The sequence below is a fragment of the Mycteria americana genome, chromosome 22, assembly GCF_035582795.1.
Source record: "Mycteria americana isolate JAX WOST 10 ecotype Jacksonville Zoo and Gardens chromosome 22, USCA_MyAme_1.0, whole genome shotgun sequence".
Lineage (NCBI taxonomy): Eukaryota > Metazoa > Chordata > Aves > Ciconiiformes > Ciconiidae > Mycteria > Mycteria americana.
Genome location: NC_134386.1, coordinates 4,029,075 through 4,045,470, shown reverse-complemented (window position 1 = coordinate 4,045,470; position 16,396 = coordinate 4,029,075). Strand labels below are relative to the sequence as shown.

The window sequence follows — 16,396 nt, the reverse complement described above, 5'->3', positions numbered from 1 at the left end:
ACGGGGCAGGGCTCTCGAGCAGGAGAGCTGCCACCCCAAGCCAGTGCAACTACAAACCCCTGGGGACCAGCCTGGCTTTGGGGTAACACACCTGCAGCACCCAACCTCCCCCATCACCATCATGAAAGCTCAGCATCCCCTTGCAGCATCCCCATCCTCCCCTAAACTGTAGCTCCCATCACAGCTGACAGCTCATGGGTTCACCATGGAGCACGTGCCTAAGGAAGGAGCTGAATCGGGGCCAGAAATCCCCAAAGTCCAGGCCTGAACTGTTCAAAGGGTTGGGGGGTCACCAAGCCCAAGCTGGGACAGGGCTGGAGCTCGCGGCTGCTGTGGTACCAGCATGGGAATGACGTACGTTTACGTAAGAGCCAGAGGGGCTCCGAGGTCAGCGACCACCTCCTGTCCTCCAGCTCCTGATTATCTTGGGATCAGCCATGCTTGAGGCTTTTTTTCCGCCCGTCTTTCTTCTGCTTCTGTAAATAAAACTTCGTATTTGTTCTGCAGTGATTAGGTGCAAAACTAATCCCAGGCTGGGGATTATTGCAGCCTTAAAGAGCTGCTATCTGCTGCAACCCGGAGCAGCAGGGGAAATGAGGGGCTCTGGGATGATCCAGCCTTCCCCCTCCCACCTGATGGCCTCTGCCCTCGGTCATGTCTTACACGGGGAAACTGAGGCCCAGGAGAGGCTCATGGCACCCGGGAGGGGAGCAGAAAGCAGGTGCCTGCCCGCCCACGCTTGGGTTTTTGTTTGCTTTCAATCCTCCTGCAAGCACAGCACGCCCACGGGAAGGTGAAACCCTGACCGCTCGTCTTTCTGCCGTGATCCCCAGACCCGGGGAGCAGCCGCCCTGGATGCCTGCGCGCGCCCCATGTTCTTCCCATGGCCATATCCTGATGCGTCTGCTTTATATCCCGGCACACGGGGCACCCTCCTCTCCCCCCTCCCCGGCAGCGCGATGCTCACGAAGCAGAGACCTGGCACAGTGAGAGCTGGGTTTGAAGCCAAGTGTATTTTCAGCCTGGGAAAGCAGGCTGGTGCAGGTGTGCTCTATCCAGCTCAGCGCTTCACCGGTAATTTTGAGCCCCCTGGCTCCTTTTTGCCCCATTAGTGGAGGAAAAGAGGTCTCCAAAATCATCAAGATCCTATGAGTTTCATGAAAATTGCTTTCTGGAGGGGGGGGGGGGGGGGGGAAGCCACACTGAACACTTTTACTCAGGAACTGCAACACAAGCTCAGCCCTACTTAGACATTAGAGAATCCACATAGGAGCTGACTCTGTCCTGGAATGGACACTGCTACAAGGGTGAGTGATGGGTGCACTGAGCTGTGGCCTCCTGCTCAGAGATAGGTAGACAACCCAAGCCCACAGTCCACCCAGAAGACAGGGCTGGACACCAGGTTGCCTTCAACACAAGCCCAAGGTCCATGCAACAGATGGGATGGGGCTGGACACCAGGTTGCCTTCAAGACAGGTCCAAGGTTCCACCCAGGAGATGGGGCTGGACACAAGGTTATACCCAGCCCAGTTCAGGGCGAGACTGAAGGTGCCACCTTGAGCTTCAATGGAGCTGCTGGGCCGGGTGGGGACCGGGAGGGGACCGGGAGGGAGTGTGGGGTGTCAGGTGAAGCTTCCGAGGGCAGTGGAGGCCTGCTGGTGCCCTGAGGGCTCTGCCAAGCCGGCAGCAATGTTTTACAAGCTACCTTCAAAACGAAGATGATTTCCCTTCCCTGTTGCGATAACATCTGGAGAGATTTTGCTGCCTTCTGGCTCCTGCATCATGCTTTCTGCTGAAATTAGGAGGCTTAGCGAAATTACACCCTAAGGAGGAAAAAAAAAAGAAAAAAAAAAAGGAAAAGAGCAGAAAAAAGAGGAGGTTCCCCCTCAATTCATGTAACTCCGTGAAGGGGAGCTCAGGAAGCAGCGGGTGCCTCAGGCTTGCCCTGCACCACCCTGCCTGTGCGCGAGGCTCCTGCAGAGATTTGCTTTAAAATCACGTGAATTTAAAGCAAGCAACACCTTGGGTTCCCTTTGCCGGCTCGGGGACCCTTTGGGCACCGCAGAAACCCATTTTCCATTTTTTTTGCGTTCATTATCGGCTGGGGGGGTTCCCACACCCCGCGGCCCCCCGGCGCTGGCGGGGCCCAGCCAAGCCGGGTCTATTCTTAGCCGGCGGGCGGCCGGGCAGGAGCAGGCAGGGTGCACGGGGCCGCGTTCCTCGCATTCCCCTTCCCCGGGGACAAGGAGCGCCTGGAACTACGCAGCCACAGCTTGGCGGCAGCCAGGGGCCACCAGCGGGGGCCACCCCGGGCGGGGGAGATGGGGGAGGCAGCGGGGGGGCCCGGGGGCCAGCAGAAGTGTCGCAGGGATGGGGTGAGCCGTGGTAGGGACCGGGGACTCCCCATCCCCGCCAGCTCCCTGCCCGTGGCTTCAGCCCCTGCGAGCCCTGGCTGGCACCATCCTTCCTCCCCTGCTGCTTGAGCAGGGCTGGGGCGGGGTAAAGGTGAATTTTGGGGGTGAGGGGCAAGTGCGGGACCCCAAAGTCTTCCCCCCAAGCAAGCTCAGACTCTCCCCAGCCCCATGGCTTAGCTACAATTCCCTACCGAGGGGGACAGGGGCCAGGTCCAGCCCAAATGACACCCCCACCCTCCCGATGTCCCTTCCATCCTCCATCCTCCATCAGGCACCCAGCTGGCTCCCACCCCCACTGGGGGATGCACCCAGGGGTGCGAGCTGGGCTGATCCCCTCCCCAGCCCCGCAGAGCCCCCACCCTGCATGGGCAGCATCCCCCCCCCTGCTTCTTCAGGGTGCCTCTGCAGCAGGACCAGAAAGCAGGCTCTGCCCGTGTCCTCATGCTGGTGGGGACTGTCCCCACCCCTCGGGGCTCCCCCCCGAGCTGACACCATCCCCGCCGAGGCCTCGCAGGTGGTGGGGAGAGAATTGCCGCAGGCTGAAAGCGCTGCAGCCCCAAACGACAACGGGGGGAGCATGTGGCCAAGCCCTTGGCACTCAGCTCCTCTCCCCCCATTCCCGGCAGGGTTTCCAGCCAAACAGACCTGCTGCAGCCGCTGCCAGCACCCTGCTCCTGCGGCCACATCCTGCCCTTCCTCGGCCTTCCCTGCAGCGTCGCCGTGAGTTATTGCAGCCGCCTGCTCGGCCCATCCATCCTCCCGGCCCCAAGGACTGCGGGTGAGTCATGAGCCTGCCCCGTGCCTCAGTTTCCCCCGCTGTGAGGCAAGGACAGGCAGGATGCCGGTGTGGCTGCCGTGAACCAAGCATGCCACATCCTGGAGCCAAGTCCCTGCAGCTTTTCCTGCCACTTCCAAGTGGGAAGTGGCTCTTGTCGGGAAACAACGTCCGTGACTTGGTTTAATGTCACCGAGTCCTTCCCAGGTTTGCAGCCTCCCATTGGGCCTCCCCTGGGATGGCGTGGCGGAAAGCCCAGGCTGATGAGGGTTAATTTTGGCTGTACATTTAACCGTTGTTTGTTTTGGGTAGGTTTTTTTTTTTATACTTAGCAAAGAAACAGCGCAGTGGTGAAAGCCTGGAAAAATACATCAGGATTTGGAGTGGTGGGGCGGAGGAGGGAGCCAGGACAAGGAGCATCCTTCCCCCTGCAAAATCCATTTACAGCCCCAATTCCGCCCTCCCCTGTCACATCCCTGGAGCATCTTCCAAAAGTGAAGGGCAAAGCAGGGGCATGAACAGTGCCAGGGAGCCGGGACACCCAAGCCTGTCTGGGAACAGCCCTGGTGGCTGCAAGCAGCTTTGGGGACCGCGAGAGCCCCATCTCTCCCTTGCCGGCTGTGTTTGCAGTGCGGCTCTAATTACAGAAATGTGGAGAAACGCCGTCTCTCAGTTGGCAAACATTCCTCCCGGCAAGCGTCAGCCGGCAGCTGCCGTGCTGGGATTCAAGCGGGTGCCCGTCCCCTCCATCCCACACCTCCCACCTCAAATCCACACCCCATTTCACGGCTGTACCCCCTCACCCGATGTGCCTGTGCCTGCCCGGGGCAGCCCCTCACCCGGTGGGTGATACTTTCCTGCACAGATTATAATTCCCTGCACAGATTATAATTCCCTGCACTCCCAGGCAGCTCCTTATGCACTTGTGCTGCAGGAGCGGGGAGGGGAAGGACACCCTTGGGAAGCACTGAGGTCTCCCTTGCCCTGGAGATCGGGTGGTTTCCCACTGATTCCCTGGGGTGTGGGAAGGAAGGAAAGAAGGGGAAAGGAGCAAAACCCCAAAAACACTCAAGGAGGAGAAGGAGGAGAGGAAAGAACTGAGTGAGGGAGGAGGAGGAGGAGGAGGAGGAAGAGGAGGAGGAGGAGGATGAGGAGGAGGAGGAGGAGGAGGAGGAGGAGGAGGAGGAGGAGGAGGAGGAGGAGGAGAGCAGGGCAGGCAGAGAGAGGATTACTGCTCAGTTGAATTAGAGGGAGCCCTTCAGCTGCCTTGAACAGCAGGAGAATTTGCGCAGAGACCCCAATTCTTCCTATTTGGGATAAAATGTAAGCACAGGATTAACTGCAAGCATATGCTTAAGACCCAGGGAATTGAAAGAAGTCTGGGCATAAAGTGCTCCAAGGAGGGCAGGGAGGCAGGGCATGAACCGGCAGCCTCGTGGATGACCCGGCTCTGTGGGGATGCACTGGAGGGACTGGGAGAGCTGTGGGGGGATTGGAAGAGCCATAGGGGCACTGGGAGGCTCTTGGAGCTTAGTCAATAATAACCTGAAAGGGAATGACATGACTCAACTCCATCTGTTAGGGCAGTATGGGAAGAGGGTTGGGAAGAGAGGCTCTTCCATCAGCCACGTGATGGTATGAGACTCCCTGGCCAGAGAAAGGGGGATCAAAGTGGCCCTACTGCCATGCCCAGAGCAGGACAAGCCCTCCTGGGGTCACTCCACAGCCCCAGCCCTGGCAGAGGGGCTGGGGAGGCTGGGGCTGGGCCCTGCCCCATGCCCAAAGCCCTGCCGATGCCCCTGCGCTCCACTCTGTGGATCCGCTCCCCTCCAGGGAGGGCTGCGAGCTGGCACGTGCCCTTATCATCTGACACATCCGTGTCCACGTGATGTGTCCATGACCATCCCGGACTGATTTATGGGATGAGAAGAGGGCAGAAGGCCAACCTTAAATCCTGACTGCCTGGTGATTAATAATCATAATTATGATCATATTAGCTGTAGTAATAATAGTTTGCTTTCCCTTGCAGAACTGGTCATCCAGGAATCTCAGAGCGGTTTCACAAGGCCGAGTGACCAGCGTCCCTATTTTCTAGCGAGGAAATTGCGGCACAGAGCTGTCTCCCTCGAGTCACCCAGTATATCAACAAGAAAACAGAGAAGTCAGGAGCCTGGACTCCGTGTCCCTCTCCCTCCCCCATGCTATTAAGCTGCATCTGTGTAATATAGAGCAAAACATCCTCCACAACTCGCAGTAAATCACGGCAGAGGCAGTGTGCAGAGTGGATGGGGGGAGATAATGGGTTTTTCACCCTCTTCAACAATAGAACAAGTTTTTCTCCGCTGGGGAAGGCTGACTTCTATGAGAGACAGAGATAAAAGCAGCACCAGGGCTCTGAAATGGGCCTGAAAGGGCACCTGCCTTTGCTCACCCACTTGCATTGCTGGCCCAGGGACAGGAGGCAACTCTGGCAGGCAACACCGGGGGGCGAGTGGCCCATGGGCATGGCCTGGTCCCCATGTGTATTGCTGAGGTGCACTGGAATATTAATTGAAAATCCCAGCAAAACACTCCTGCTGATGATAATGGACCATAATCCTCTTAGACCAATTTCATGCCTGAAAAATCGTGCATAACGAAATAACAATAGAAAGCCCCTCAGTGGACACTGTCCTTAGCAATGGGCCTGGGAGGAGAGGGCCGGCCAGAGGGGATTTCTCAGGAAGGAAAGGGAGCTGGTCCCCTTGGCCTTCACCCCTGAGGGGCACGGAGAGGTGGGCAGGAGAAGAGCTGAACTTGGGGCTAGGTCTGAACATCTGCTCTAGCAGGGCAGCATTGCCGCGGGACCCCTATGTCCCACTGAGACCTGGGTACCCACCGGGACCCCTGTGCCCTCCAGAGCCCAGGGGACCTTCTGCGGCCCCAGAACCCCGGGACCCGCTGGACCCTCCGTGTCCCCCAGAGCTCCCAGGACCCCCTGGACCCTCCATGTCTCCCAGGGACCCTCCGTGCCCGCAGAGCCCTGTGCCAGGTCGGGCTCCCCCATGCCAAGCCCCCCCCTACAAGCAGCCAGCCCCCCCCGCCCCGCCCGGCCCTTCAGCACCGCCGCGAGTGGACAGCGCCGGGCGCGGGGCCCCGCCCGGCCCGCGGCACCCAGCACCCCCCGCACCCCCGGGCCTCCTCCCTGGCACCCCCCAGCACCCCGGCCCCGCACCCCTCTTCCGTCCCCCTGCACTCCACCTTCCTCCCCCTGCACCCCCCGGCACCCCCTACTCTGCCCCCCTGCGCCTACCGGCACCCTCTCCCCTGCTGCACCCCTGCACCCTCTCCTCCGCACCCGGCACCCCTCAGCACCCTCTCCTCTGCTTCTGCACCCTTGCACCCACAGACATCCCCCCCCAACACCTGCACCCACCGGCACCCCCTCCTCTGCCTCTGCACCTCTGCATCTCCTCCTCCGCCCTTGCACCCCCCCCCACCTCCTGCACCTTAGCACCACCTGCACACCCCCCTCCACCCACCACCCCCCGCACCCCGGCACCCCCTCCTCTGCCACCCCCGGCACTCCAGCGCCTCCACCACCCCCTCCTCCACCACCCCCTGCACCCCATCACCACCCTCCTTCACCATCCCCACCCCCCAGCTCCCAGCACCCCCCAACACCTCCTCCTCCAGCACCCCTCTCCAGAACCCCAGCACCCCTTCCTTCACTACCCCCTTCTCCAGCGCCCATAGCACCCTTCACTCGCACTCCTACCAACACCCCCCATCCCCAGCACATCCTGCTGTCCCAACACCCCAGCCCTCCCGCACCCCCTGCCCCAGCACCCCAAGGACCCCACCTCCAGCACCCATCACCCCCTGCCCCAGCACCGCAAGGACCCCACCTCCATTCCCCCCATCACCTCCTGCCCCAGCACCCCAAGGACCCCACCTCCAGCACCCATCACCCCCTGCCCCAGCACCCCAAGGACACCGCCTCCAGCACCCCATCAACCCCTGCCCCAGCACCCCAAGGACCCCACCTCCATTCCCCCCATCACCCCCTGCCCCAGCACCCCAAGGACCCCACCTCCAGCACCCATCACCTCCTGCCCCAGCACCCCAAGGACCCCACCTCCAGCACCCATCACCCCCTGCCCCAGCACCCCAAGGACACCGCCTCCAGCACCCATCACCTCCTGCCCCAGCACCCCAAGGACACCGCCTCCAGCACCCCATCACCTCCTGCCCCAGCACCCCAAGGACCCCACCTCCATTCCCCCCATCACCCAATGCCCCAGCACCCCAAGGACCCCTCCTCCATTCCCCCCATCACCTCCTGCCCCAGCACCCCAAGGACCCCACCTCCAGCACCCATCACCCCCTGCCCCAGCACCCCAAGGACACCGTCTCCAGCACCCATCACCCCTGCCCCAGCACCCTAAGGACCCCACCTCCATTCCCCCCATCACCCCTTGCCCCAGCACCCCAAGGACCCCACCTCCATTCCCCCCATCACCTCCTGCCCCAGCACCCCAAGGACCCCTCCTCCAGCACCCCCAGCACCCACCTGCTCCCTCCCCCCCGCGCTCCGCCCCGGAGCACCCCCAGTCTGCGGGGCGGGTGCCAGGCGGTGCCGTGCGGGTACCGGTGCCGCGGGATGCCGGGGGCTACCGGGGAGACCCGGGGGGTGCCGGGGGTGCCAGCTCCCCGCCCGGCCTCTGTTGCTGCTGACAGCTCCCCCGGAGCCTCCGGCGGGCCGGGGCAGCGGTGACTAAGCACTTTGGGGATTTCTACTCTTATTATTTTATTCTATTATTTTCTCCCCCTCTCAAGCAGGTCGTCCCCTCCTTCCCCCCCTCCCCCCCCCGCCCCCATCCTCATCCTCCCCGGCCGCCCCCGCCCGGCGCCGGGCGCGGCAGGGCGGGCGGAGGGGTTCCCCCTTCCGGCCACCGGGAGCATGGGAGCCCCGGGCCGGCTGGGCTCCAGAGCTCGGCCAGCCCTGGGGTGAGGCGGAGCGGGGCCGCGCCGTACCGGGCCGTACCGAGCCGCTCCGGGGCCGGGCCGCGCTCCCCGCCGCCCCCGCGGGAAGTTCCGCCGCTCCCGGGGCGCGCAGGGCGGCGGAGCGATGCCGGTACGCCGGGGCCATGTGGCCCCCCAAAACACCTACCTGGACACCATCATCCGCAAATTTGAAGGGCAAAGTGAGTACCGCACCCCCGGCCCCGCTCCCGCTCCCCCCGGGGCTGCGGACGGCCCCCCCAACTTCGGGGCACAGCGGGGAGCGGGGGGGGGGGGGGGGGGGCAGGCGGGAGGGCAGAGCGGGGCCACCCGCAGGGTGCCCCCGGGGAAATGAAGGCGCCTCTGTGACCTCCCGGGGCGGGGGGAGAGGGGTGGGCGACAGCCAGGCAGTGTCCCCGCGGGTATTTATAGACAGGGCGACACAAGGGGGACGAGCGGTCCCAGCCCGGTGGTCCCCCGGGGGTGGAGACACCGCAGCCCCCCGCAGTCCCCGGGCTGGGAGGGGGTCCCCGGGGCGGCGGGGAGGGGGTCCCGGCTGGCCGGGCTGGGGGAGCGGGGCGTACGCCCGCGCAGACGGGCTCGCTGCCTGTTTGCCTTCAACTCCGCGCTGCTCGGAGGCAGCCGTCCCTGGTGAAATGTTGCCATTTGCTGTTGCTCGGAGTAATCCCTTTATATGAATTTTTGGGCTGGTTTTCGTGTCAAATATAGCGAAGAGTTCGTGCGCATCGGGGAGCGCTGGGGTTTGCGTGCGGCTGGGTGGGGGCCATGGGGAGGAGGTGGCGGGGGCTCCGCTGTCTGGGCACCCCGATGGGGCTGGGTCTCCCTTACGCAGCCGGGGACGAGGGGAGGGGAGCGGGGGACTGGGGTCCCCCCGAAAGCTGTACTCGGGGGTCTGCCGTGGGGCGCTGGGGCTGTGCACCCCTCACCGCCCCGGCTCGCTGTGGTTTTTCTCCGGTGCCTGAGTTTGCCGGGTGGGCAAACGTTCCTGGCACTGCCATCCCTGCCGGATCTGCGCTGCCTGCCCTGGCAGTGAGTGACGTGACCCTGGGGACGGAAAGCGAGAAAAACTGTCCCTGGTTCCTATCAGTCCCTGCTGGGAAGCGGCAGCTGGGGAGCAGCGGGGGCACGCGGCGAAGCATGCCAGCAGGCTGGCAGCCAGGCCCCCTCGTCCCTGCCCGCTCCCTGCCTGCACTCTGCCAGCCATGTCGGGCACCAGCTTGGCTCTGCCGAAACGTCTCCCCGTGCTCCCCTGCGGCAGCTTCGCGGTGTGACAGGTGTTGGGAGACACCAAACCGGCCCCCCCCATCCCCGTCACATCGCTGTCACTGGCAGCGCATCCTCCCCTGCTCGTGGGTGCCGTGTTCCCCCCCCCCCCCCGCAGCTCCCATGGGTGCAGCTGCACCCGGTGAGTCCCCGCTGGAGCCGGAGAGGCCCAGCGCTTCCCTCCCAGGGCTGGTGCAGAGCCCCGGTACCGTGGGGGCAAGGGCAAATCTGCAGGGGAGGGCAGGGTAGAAAATCTGGGGTGAAAATACCCCCAGGGACACCTGGCTCTGCAGCTCCTTCCCATCCCGGCCTTGGTCGCATCCCCTGCGCTCAGCACAGCTTGCTCCGGCACCCTGCCAGCCCCGTAAATCCTGTCCTGCGCCAACCCAGCCTGGATCCAGCCCGGATCCAGCCCGCGGGGCTGGCACTAGATGGGGAAAGTTCATCGCAGGTGGGGGAAGGTCCTGGGGGGCTGTGTTCATCGCAGCCCCCAGGAGCGGGGCTGTGGGGGAAGGTCCCCTCCTTGTGCCGCCTTCCAGCTGGCATAGCAATTGGGATAGAGAAGGATCGGGAAGAGGGAGCTGGGAAACATTTGTCCGTGGTGGTTTGTGCTGTTTGCAGCGCCGGCACCAGGGTCAGCCCTGCATGGGAGAGGGAAAGGTGCCGGGGTGGGAGTCCCTCGCAAAGGGCCACCAAGGGCTGTCACAGGGTGGGATGAAGCAGGGGACCTCGGTGCATCCCTGAGGGCACTGGTTTTACTGGGAGGCATCCTCCAGAGCTGGGACTCTGCAGGTGACACTAGGGAGAGCCCCGATGTACGGGGGAGGGGTCTGCCCACCCCACCGGGTCCCGGCACTGGGTGCTGCAGCTGCGCAGAGGTTTTGCCAGCGTTTGGGTGAAATTCCCCAGGAGGCTGGAGCGCAGCGGGGCTCTGGAGTGCGCAGGCTGCAGATGCCATTCCTGGGTAATCCAGGAGATTAATTGGGGTCTGGGCTGGGATGCAGCCTCCAAACGGACCCTCTGCTCTGACCTGCCTCCGGCTCCAGCCTGGAGCCGATGCCAAACACTGAGGGAGATGCTGCTGGGGGGGGGCACGTGATCCCCCACATCAGCATCCGCAGTCCCTTGTCACATCCCAGCAAACCGGTCCCAGAGAGGGTCCTCCCCAGCCCAGCACCCCCCGATCTCCTTGAAAAAAACAAAAATCAAACCAAATCAAAGCTCTAGGCAGGATAAGGATGGAAGCAGCTCCATCTGGGCTGGACGACATGGGCTGGGCAGCACTGCCACACACCCTGGCACAACAGCGAGTCTAGCCCCAGCTCAGCCCAGGCGGCTGCAGCACCAGGAGGGGATGGAGCAGCACCACTCCCTGCCTCAGTTTCCCCTTTCCTCCACCTGAGCCCTTTTCTTCTTGAGCACAGGGGCCATGCAGCCCAGTGGGGTCTGGATATCAGCTTCAGCCCGAAGGCACAATTATCCTATAAAACATTAGGAGAATCATTAGTGTGACGGGTTTCACCCGGCTTCCCACGAAGCCAAGCCTCACGCTCATTCCTCCTCTCGCCCCTTGCCTGACTTCAGTCAAATCTGAGCAAGGGTGGGAAGTCTCCGAGATAACTCTGGTCCCTGATAAGCTCCTGGGGAGGGACAGACGCTGCAGCCCTTCCCTCTGCCTGCAGTGCCGGTCGGGGACAGATTGCCCACGTCATAGACAGCAGCGAGTCCCCACATGTGAGTGGTGAGATGTCGAGGCTGCGTGGGTTGGCCCACCCAGCAAAAACCGCCTTTACTGGGCACCCTGCCTTTGGGTCCCCCTGTCCCCATGGTCACAGATTCACGTGAAACTGGGGGAATTTTCTCGCTCTGAAGAGCAGGGCAGCACCGGGGCGGTGTGAGCTGGTGCCAGCCATCCTCCCCCCAGACCTGTCACCGGTGTCCCCAGGGAGCCCGTCCCTGCACAAGGCCCATGGCGGGTGGCATCCAAAAGCCCAAGCACCCCCCGCCCACTTGGCTGTCCCCCGTCCCTGTGGGTCCCCACCACCCCACTAAGCCTCGTGCTCTCTTGCCTCCCCGCAGACCGCAAGTTCCTCATCGCCAACGCCCAGATGGAGAACTGCACCATCATCTACTGCAACGACGGCTTCTGCGAGATGTTCGGCTATTCCCGTGTGGAGGTGATGCAGCGACCCTGCACCTGCGACTTCCTCACCGGCCCCGACACCACCAAGAGCTCCATCGCGCAGCTCACCCAGGCCCTGCTCGGCTCCGAGGAGTGCAAGCTTGAGATCCTCTACTACCGCAAAGACAGTAAGAGTCGCTTTTCAGGGTGATCTGGTGGTGGGAGGTGTCACCTGCCTGGGATTTGGGTTGTCGGAAGCCGGTGGTGGGAGGCGAAGGGGGTCTGATGCTACCAGGGCATCAGGATTGCACCCAGGCCTGAGGTTTTGCTGAGGGTGAGTCCACGGTGGCTCTCGGCGGGATGGAGCCGTCTCTGCTGTGATGGGGCACTGGGGACGTTGGGACCTCGAGCGATGGAAGTTGTTGCCAGATTATTTGGGAATGGGGTTGTCTGCGAGCCCCTGGTGATGGCTCAGAGCTCCTGGGGCAAGCAATGGCATCGCTCGTGGGATCTCTGTGTCATGAATGAAGATCCCATGGGAAGCCCATGGAGGAGCAGGGCTGGGACACGGGTCTCGTGGTCTGTGCTCTGAGACGAGATGAGCCAGACCCCCCGTCTCTGCCGAAAGTGGGTGCAGGCGACGGCCTTGAGCCGCCTTTCCAGCGAGCAGGATGCGGCTGTGCGTGCACAGATGGAATTACGTTAAGATGAAAATGAAGCTTTGATGGAAAATACTAGTGATTAGTTCTAATACTGCAGGAAGTTAAATAAATATTTAGTGCTTGATGCTGCAAACCGGCAGTGGCTAGGGCTCCCAGGGGCCGGGGGAATGCAGATCGGGTGCTCACTAGAGGTTAAAAATATTAAGTATTTCTTTTTTTCAACCTGTGGAGCTTTCCCATCGCTTTAGATTGTATTGATGGGGGCTTGGCCTGAGCAAGGGGCTGCACGCTGCTGCCGGCAGCTCCCGGGGTGGCAGAATGGAGGAGAAACAACTGGAAGTGAAGGGAAGGAGAAGGCAGGAGCCCTGGCTCCCAGCCCAGCACCCTATCTCTGGGGCAGGGACCCGGCTGTCCTGGCCTCCCTCCCAGACCCTATCTCCTGGGCTGGCATCCAGGTGCCAGCGTATCGGCCCCGGGAATTATCCGCTGGCAGCACCCCCACGTGTTAACCCGCACGGTTAACCCGGCGGGGCTGGACCCTGCGCGATGGCAGGATCAGGCCGCTCACCAGCCACGTTTCCCGTATGATTTTCCTCCCATCCTCGCCGTGGGACCCGGTTGAGGCTCTTCCCCGCGGGGCCAGTCCTGGGTGAAGTGGGGCCGGGGAGCGGTGCCAGGGCTGGGATGCGAGTTCCCCCTCGGCCGCTGCGGTTTGGAGGGGGCTGGCTGGAGCCCAGCGCAGCCTGGGAGGCACGAGGAGAAGCGGGCACATGCTGTCCCCCTGCTCCCATCCCAACGCCAATGTGTGGCCGTGGCAAGGACAGCGTGTGCAGCCCTGTTCCCCTCCCTCGGGATAGTTTCCCCATCCATCCGCAGGGACCGCTCGGCTGGGAGCCCGATCCAACGCCATCCTCCCTGCTTTGAAGCATTCCTGCAGGGCTCACGGGATGCTCGGTGCTCTCCTCGGAGCCCTGCTCTTCCTCTGGGCCACGGGAAACTCTCAGCACAGCTCTGAGCTGCTTTCTTCTCTTTTTTATTAAAAAAAAAAAAAAGGGGGGAAGAAAAAAAGCCCAGAAGCAAGCCCTTCATGTCTATTTTTAAAACCCAGCCCCACCAGCAATATGCTTTCCAATTGTTTCCCCCCAGCACTCAGCCTGCGACTGCTCAGCCCATTATAAATGGGTCTTATCGGCAAAGAAAAGGCCTTCGCATTATAGGGAGCTGCTGCTTAATTAGCCGGCGGAGGCTCCGAACCCGCCTGTCCTCCTTTTCATACCGGCGGCACCAATCTCCAGCCTCGACCTGCTGTTTATTACTGCGGTACTCCCGGCTCTGCAGCTCGCGGGGTTGTTTCCTCGCTTTTCTGGTTGCCAGAGACAATATTATACCCCAAATCTACCTGTCAGACCCCCCCCCCCCCGGGATGGCCAGGGTGGGATGGGTGGAGGTAGGTGGGGAGGGGGGCACCCATGGGTGTCCGGGCAGGCGGCTCTGCCCGTGCACAGGCAGGATGCTGTATGATGGGGTGATGCATGTCCCTGGGGACAGCCTTGCTGCCCGGCCCTCACCCGGACGCGCTTACTGTCATTAGCTAATTATAAAAGGAGCCACGGGTGTCAACAGCGAGCCCAGCTCTGGGCAGCCGAAATGGAGCCAAGAACCAAGTCCAGTTGGGGGAAGATGGGACCAGCCCGGCAAGGGCAGTTGTCCCTCCCTGCCACAGCAGCCCCGAAAAGGCCTCGGAAAGAGGGGAGAGCCCGGCTGCGGTGCGTGCGGGCTCTAATCCCCCGCTCAAAGCCCGGGGATCAGTGAAAAGTTAATTTCCTTACAAGATGCTGCACAGCTGGGGCTGCCCTAGCCAGGGGGGTCATTACGGGACCAGCTTCTGCCGGGGCGAGGAGCAGCCACGGCTACCAGCCCCGGGGACGCACTCCCAGCAGCGTCCAGGGCTGAGCCGAGCCCCCTCCAGCATCCCCCGGGGACAGCACCGAGGGGCTGGCGGGGCTGAGCTGCATCCAGGCTCGGGGCTTTTTCCCCCCGAGGGTGATGTGCTTTGCAGTGAAGCCACCAGCGAGAGCCCCTGGGGTCCCTGGAGCGGGGCCGGTGGCCACAGGTGCTGGGCAGCGCGGCGCTGGCACGGCCCGAGCGGCAGCAGCTGGCAGTGCCCGCCGAGCGCTTTGCCGTTAATCTGCATGAATGTGATGCTTATGAATATGAAAGGGGAGATGCGGGGCCGAGACAGCCGGAGCAGCTGGTGGGGCAGCCACCGCCTGCAGCCCCAGCCCCTCCATCCCAGTCCCCTCCCCGGGCAGAGCCCACGGCTGGTCCCCTCCAGCAGGAGCAGTTTGTGCCGGTCCCCTGGGGCCGGGGATTAGGGACCAGATCAGCCCAGCAAACTTGTTACACTGGTGCTGTAAGCCGGGATTTCCCCCGGGGGCTCCAGGAGGAGGGGAGAGGTCGCAGAGCGATTGGGGCACCCGGTGTCACCCAGGATGTCCCCCCACAGCTCCCCATGGGGTGCCTGAGCAGGCAGCTGGGGGGCTGGCAGCCAGGCAGGCACGGGTTGTGGGGTGTCACCACACCCAAAGGGGACAGGGGGACTCATGTGACGTGTCCCCTCTGTCCCCAGCCCAGGGCACATCCATGGCACAGCAATCGCCGCTCCAGCAGCCGCTGCCAGGAAGCCCTGGCTAAGGCAGGCAGGGATGGATCTGGCCAAGGTTTCTCTGTACAGCTTTATAAACAGCCATGTGTGACGTGCCCAGTGGGCTCACTGGAAGCAGAAGGGCAAATCCCACCGGCAGCTGCTGGATCCTGGCACCATCGGGGCTGGGGGCCGGTGCCAGCAGCCCCAGGGAGCCTCTGCTACTGCCCCGTGGGGTGGACAAGGCAGGACGGAGGGGACCTCCCGGGTGGCGGAGGAGCAGGGAGGCACAGCCAGCTGACAAAACCCCAGCCCCAACTTCAGCTCTTTCTTTGCTTGTACAAAAACGTGGGGTTTAAGCCAAGCTGAGGCCGTTTGCTTTGTGTTCCTTTAAGGGTCGGGCTCAGCAGAGCTGGGCTGTGACCTCGGAAACGGGACAGACACCATGGCCCGACTCCAGATGGGGACTTATAAACATCCCGCCTCGCAATGACAAACGCTCCCGTCCTGGAGATCCTGCACTGTGGGGCCGATTCTGCCATCCTTGGCATGGCTGCACCACAGCTCCAGCTGCCCCCGTGCCCCGGCTCTGCCCCAGGGACAGCGCAATCAGGGCACAAAGCTGGAGGCACATTTTCCATCGTCTGCAGCTCCTTGGATGCTTTGTGCTTGGACCAGATGTCCTGCAAATGGAGGGACAGGCCAGGAGGGACCGCCAGGGATGCTTCTCAGGAGGCTTTTTCCTGAAATCCCTGCCCTGGCAGAGCCCCTGATTCCCACCCCAAACCCTCCATCCCCATCCTTGCCAGCTGCTGCATCCCCAGTGCCACGGGAACAGGGCCCTCGGGATAGCTGGACAGCCCCAGGAAACACTGTCAGCGCTGCAGCTTTGGCCACACAGCCCCGCGCTAAGCTGGACTAATTCCTGCGGCCGGCGGGGATTTAGCAAGGGAAGGACCATGGGCCTGGATGCGGCCGCTCTCTTCGCTTGCGGCAGAGGTCAAGCTGCTTTTTGCCAACCCCTTTTGGGTCTTGGGGATTGGAGCATCCTCCCACCTGCACCCCAAAACATCCCTCTGGGCTTGGAGGCATCCTTCTCATGGCCACGTTGTCTGTGGGTACCCGCAGTCTCCCGACCCTCCCTGGTTTTCCCCCTCCGCTGCTGCTTCCGACTGGCGAGCTCCCCACTAAGCACAGAAATCCCTGCTGTTCGTCACCGCGCAGGGGGTAACCTCCGTCCCACCACCACTACTTAATAAGGTCATTTTAGCAGTTCGGGGCTTGCTGCAAGGAGCATTTTTGCTGGTCTGGTATCACAGCGGGTTTCAGTCTCCCAATGCCCCGTTTGGGTGCAGGGAGAGGGGCCGGTGCAGAACCCACCAGCAGCATCCCCTCCCGGTGCAGGGGGATGCAGACCCGCGTGCAGGGGATCCCCGGCACCCGTCGCTCACCCCAGACCCCAAGGGAGACCCATCTCCCACCGGCTCAGCCCCCACCTCCGTCATTTTCCAT

The 16,396-nt window shown here is 62.7% G+C and overlaps 1 protein-coding gene across 1 annotated transcript in view; it reads left to right on the top strand.

The window, feature by feature from the left end:
- Nucleotides 1-8,299: 8,299 nt before the first annotated feature.
- KCNH6 (potassium voltage-gated channel subfamily H member 6) overlaps nt 8,300-16,396 on the top strand; it is a 32,784-nt gene continuing 24,687 nt past the window's right edge. The window contains exons 1-2 of the mRNA XM_075522827.1: nt 8,300-8,375; nt 11,536-11,766. Of these exons, the coding sequence (XP_075378942.1) occupies nt 8,300-8,375; nt 11,536-11,766 (307 nt within the window). The remainder of the gene's footprint in view (nt 8,376-11,535; nt 11,767-16,396) is intronic.